The sequence below is a fragment of the Penaeus vannamei genome, chromosome 16 (assembly GCF_042767895.1).
Source record: "Penaeus vannamei isolate JL-2024 chromosome 16, ASM4276789v1, whole genome shotgun sequence".
NCBI lineage: Eukaryota > Metazoa > Arthropoda > Malacostraca > Decapoda > Penaeidae > Penaeus > Penaeus vannamei.
The window spans coordinates 1,376,973-1,381,972 of NC_091564.1; the positions used below are offsets into that span (position 1 = coordinate 1,376,973).

The 5,000-nt window shown below is 52.4% G+C and overlaps 2 protein-coding genes across 11 annotated transcripts in view; one reads left to right on the forward strand and one right to left on the reverse strand.

Moving 5' to 3' along the window:
• Positions 1 to 5,000, forward strand: part of enc (R3H domain containing protein encore) — a 172,800-nt gene that overhangs the window by 74,723 nt on the left and 93,077 nt on the right. The gene's annotated exons all lie outside the window — the stretch shown is intronic.
• Positions 1,221 to 5,000, reverse strand: part of LOC113820285 (ribosome-binding protein 1-like) — a 3,987-nt gene continuing 207 nt past the window's right edge. Inside the window, exons 1-4 of the mRNA XM_070130973.1 lie at positions 4,917 to 5,000; positions 2,938 to 3,476; positions 2,091 to 2,333; positions 1,221 to 1,767 (exon numbers count right to left, since the gene is read on the reverse strand). The exon at positions 4,917 to 5,000 is cut by the window's right edge and continues 207 nt beyond it. Coding sequence (XP_069987074.1) covers positions 1,221 to 1,767; positions 2,091 to 2,333; positions 2,938 to 3,476; positions 4,917 to 5,000 — 1,413 coding nt within the window. The remainder of the gene's footprint in view (positions 1,768 to 2,090; positions 2,334 to 2,937; positions 3,477 to 4,916) is intronic.

The following is a 5,000-nucleotide window of genomic DNA, read 5'->3' on the forward strand; positions in this document are numbered from 1 at the left end:
GTCATGGGAATCTTACATCACTTCACTTGTATCTTGCTTCATGGGTATCTTACATCATGTGCATCTTACATTAAGGGTATTTTACTTCACTCGTATCTTACATCATGTGCATCTTACATCAAGGGTATCTTGCTTTATGGGTATCCTGCTTTATGGGTATCCTGCTTTATGGGTATCCTGCATCACGAGTGGCGGTATTTAGGTTCACGGGCATCTTCCGCCATTAGTATTTTGCATCACGAGTGGGTCGCGAATTCGCTTAAAATCACGATCGTCATTATTATTCCACCGTGAATATTTTCAATCACGAGTTGCATTATCCTACATCGCGAGTATTCGTCATTTTGAATCAGTATTTTTTTTCAAAGCGTAGGGTTGGAGGTCTCATTTCTGGTAACGCTATTTTCGACCATACATGAAGTTTCACACCGACCAGATATGGTACTTGTTGGACCGTCGTTACCTCTTAGGGAAAGTTGGGGTGGGAAGTCTGAAGAAACATCCTTCTTATTGAAAAGTGAACGAGGGGTAGGGAGGTAGGGAGAGTGATGGACATTGAGTTGGAGAGAGAGAGAGAGAGAGAGAGAGAGAGAGAGAGAGAGAGAGAGAGAGAGAGAGAGAGAGAGAGAGAGAGAGAGAGAGAGAGAGAGAGAGAGAGAGAGAGAGAGAAAGAAAGAGAAAGAGAAATTGGATATCGCTAAATATACGTGAGAATTTCTGAGAGAGAGAAACAGACAGACAGACAGAGAAAGCTTGAATATACGCGAGAATTTCCGAGAGACACACAGACAGACAGACAGGCAGGCAGACAGAGAGAGACACAGAGAGAAAGAGAGATAATTTGAATATTGCTAAATATGTTTGAGAATTTATGAGAGAGAGAACATTGAATATCGCTAGATATACTTGAGAATTTCTGGTAATATGTTTATATTCACACAGAGTACACTACATCGCAAAGTTTCTAGCACACTAGTATTTTATCTGTCTGTTCCTGTTTATCAATGTTCCTTTTTTCCATAGTAAGTTGTGTACCAAAGAGAATAACCAAATTGAAGAGAATGTAGATGAGGAAATGAACATAGACAGAATACTGCTAGATTGTTTAGGCTTGTGTTGTAGTTAGTAACTGCCACCGACAGAGAAGCAAAAACCAAATGCATTCGCTTGACATAGCTGTCTTTAGGAGAGCCAATTGTGACGTCTCACTTTGTTTCCTTTCATATGATATCCATTCCTGTGACGTCATTCCTATGAGGTCCCTTTCCCTTGATGCTCCTTCCTGTGAGGTCCTTCTTCCTTGATGACCCTTCCTGTGAGGTCCCTTTCCCTTGATGCCCCTTCGTGTGAGGTCCCTTTCCCTTGATGCCCCTTACTGTGAGGACCCTTTCCCTCGATGCCCCTTCGTGTGAGGTCCCTTTCCCTTGATGCCCCTTCGTGTGAGGTCCCTTTCCCTTGATGCCCCTTCCTGTGAGGTCCCTTTTCCTGTTACGTCTCCCTCTTATTCTGATCCCTCGGATAGTGATCCATCCTCCCACGATCCTTCCAATAATAGATCTTCCTATCTTAGCAACAGCCGCTCGGTGACGATGGGAAGACGAACAAAAGCTTTTTCCCGATGACCTGGACGCAGATGCCCCTTCTTTTGAGGTCCCTCTTCCTGGATGCCCCTTCCTGTGAGGTCCCTTTCCCTCGATGCCCCTTCCCGTGAGGTCCCTTTCCCTCGATGCCCCTTCCTGTGAGGTCCCTTTCCCTCGATGCCCCTTCCTGTGAGGTCCCTTTCCCTTGATGCCCCTTCCTGTGAGGTCCCTTTCCCTTGATGCCCCTTCCTGTGAGGTCCCTTTCCCTTGATGCCCCTTCGTGTGAGGTCCCTTTCCCTTGATGTCCCTTCCTGTGAGGTCCCTTTCCCTTGATGCCCCTTCCTGTGAGGTCCCTTCCCCTTGATGCCCCTTCGTGTGAGGTCCCTTTCCCTTGATGCCCCTTCCTGTGAGGTCCCTTTTCCTGTTACGTCTCCCTCTTATTCTGATCCCTCGGATAGTGATCCATCCTCCCACGATCCTTCCAATAATAGATCTTCCTATCTTAGCAACAGCCGCTCGGTGACGATGGGAAGACGAACAAAAGCTTTTTCCTTGATGCCCCTTCCCGTGAGGTCCCTTTTCACTTGATGCCCCTTCGTGTGAGGTCCCTTTCCCTTGATGCCCCTTCGTGTGAGGTCCCTTTCCCTTGATGCCCCTTCGTGTGAGGTCCCTTTCCCCTTGATGCCCCTTCTTTTGAGGTCCCTTTCCCTTGATGCCCCTTCGTGTGAGGTCCCTTTCCCTCGATGCCCCTTCCTGTGAGGCCCCTTTCCCTTGATGCCCCTTCCTGTGAGGTCCCTTTCCCTTGATGCCCCTCCGTGTGAGGTCCCTTTCCCTTGATGCCCCTTCGTGTGAGGTCCCTTTCCCTTGATGCCCCTTCCTGTGAGGTCCCTTTTCCTGTTACGTCTCCCTCTTATTCTGATCCCTCGGATAGTGATCCATCCTCCCACGATCCTTCCAATAATAGATCTTCCTATCTTAGCAACAGCCGCTCGGTGACGATGGGAAGACGAACAAAAGCTTTTTCCTTGATGCCCCTTCCCGTGAGGTCCCTTTCCCTTGATGCCCCTTCCTATGAGGTCCCTTCCTGTGAGGTCCCTTTCCCTTGATGCCCCGTCGTGTGAGGTCCCTTTCCCTTGATGCCCCTTCCTGTGAGGTCCCTTTCCCTTGATGCCCCGTCGTGTGAGGTCCCTTTCCCTTGATGCCCCTTCCTGTGAGGTCCCTTTTCCTTGATGCCCCTTCCTGTGAGGTCCCTTTCCCTTGATGCCCCTTCCTGTGAGGTCCCTTTCCCTTGATGCCCCTTCCTGTGAGGTCCCTTTCCCTTGATGCCCCTTCGTGTGAGGTCCCTTTCCCTTGATGCCCCTTCGTGTGAGGTCCCTTTCCCTTGATGCCCCTTCCTGTGAGGTCCCTTTCCCTCGATGCCCCTTCCTGTGAGGTCCTTCTTCCTTGATGACCCTTCCTGTGAGGTCCCTTTCCCTTGATGCTCCTTCCTGTGAGGTCCTTCTTCCTTGATGACCCTTCCTGTGAGGTCCCTTTCCCTTGATGCCCCTTCGTGTGAGGTCCCTTTCCCTTGATGCCCCTTACTGTGAGGACCCTTTCCCTCGATGCCCCTCCGTGTGAGGTCCCTTTCCCTTGATGCCCCTTCGTGTGAGGTCCCTTTCCCTTGATGCCCCTTCGTGTGAGGTCCCTTCTCCTGTTACGTCTCCCTCTTATTCTGATCCCTCGGATAGTGATCCATCCTCCCACGATCCTTCCAATAATAGATCTTCCTATCTTAGCAACAGCCGCTCGGTGACGATGGGAAGACGAGCAAAAGCTTTTTCCTTGATGCCCCTTCCCGTGAGGTCCCTTTCCCTTGATGCCCCTTCGTGTGAGGTCCCTTTCCCTTGATGCCCCTTCCTGTGAGGTCCCTTTCCCTTGATGCCCCTTCGTGTGAGGTCCCTTTCCCTTGATGCCCCTTCCCGTGAGGTCCCTTTCCCTTGATGCCCCTTCGTGTGAGGTCCCTTTCCCTTGATGCCCCTTCCTGTGAGGTCCCTTTCCCTTGATGCCCCTTCCTGTGAGGTCCCTTTCCCTTGATGCCCCTTCGTGTGAGGTCCCTTTCCCTTGATGCCCCTTCCTGTGAGGTCCCTTTCCCTTGATGCCCCTTCGTGTGAGGTCCCTTTCCCTTGATGCCCCTTCCTGTGAGGTCCCTTTCCCTTGATGCCCCTTCGTGTGAGGTCCCTTTCCCTTGATGCCCCTTCCTGTGAGGTCCCTTTCCCTTGATGCCCCTTCGTGTGAGGTCCCTTTCCCTTGATGCCCCTTCCCGTGAGGTCCCTTTCCCTTGATGCCCCTTCGTGTGAGGTCCCTTTCCCTTGATGCCCCTTCCTGTGAGGTCCCTTTCCCTTGATGCCCCTTCCTGTGAGGTCCCTTTCCCTTGATGCCCCTTCCTGTGAGGTCCCTTTCCCTTGATGCCCCTTCCTGTGAGGTCCCTTCCTGTGAGGTCCCTTTCCCTTGATGCCCCTCCCTGTGAGGTCCCTTCCTGTGAGGTCCCTTTCCCTTGATGCTCCTTCCTGTGAGGTCCCTTTCCCTTGATGCCCCTTCGTGTGAGGTCCCTTTCCCTTGATGCCCCTTCGTGTGAGGTCCCTTTCCCTTGATGCCCATTCCTGTGAGGTCCCTTTCCCTTGATGCCCCTTCGTGTGAGGTCCCTTTCCCTTGATGCCCCTTCGTGTGAGGTCCCTTTCCCTTGATGCCCCTTCGTGTGAGGTCCCTTTCCCTTGATGCCCCTTCGTGTGAGGTCCCTTTCCCTTGATGCCCCTTCGTGTGAGGTCCCTTTTCCTTGATGCCCCTTCGTGTGAGGTCCCTTTCCCTTGATGCCCCTTCGTGTGAGGTCCCTTTCCCTTGATGCCCCTTCCTGTGAGGTCCCTTTCCCTTGATGCCCCTTCCTGTGAGGTCCCTTTCCCTCGATGCCCCTTCGTGTGAGGTCCCTTTCCCTTGATGCCCCTTCCTGTGAGGTCCCTTTCCCTTGATGCCCCTTCCTGTGAGGTCCCTTTCCCTTGATGCCCCTTCCTGTGAGGTCCCTTTCCCTCGATGCCCCTTCCTATGAGGTCCCTTTCCCTTGATGCCCCTTCCTGTGAGGTCCCTTTCCCTTGATGCCCCTTCCTGTGAGGTCCCTTTGATACCCCTTCCTGTGAGGTCCCTTTCCCTTGATGCCCCTTCCTGTGAGGTCCCTTTCCCTTGATGCCCCATCCTGTGAGGTCCCTTTCCCTTGATGCCCCTTCCTGTGAGGTCCCTTTCCCTTGATGCCCCTTCCTGTGAGGTCCCTTTCCCTTGATGCCCCTTCCTGTGAGGTCCCTTTGATACCCCTTCCTGTGAGGTCCCTTTCCCTTGATGCCCCTTCCTGTGAGATCCCTTTCCCTCGATGCCCCTTCGTGTGAGGTCCCTTTT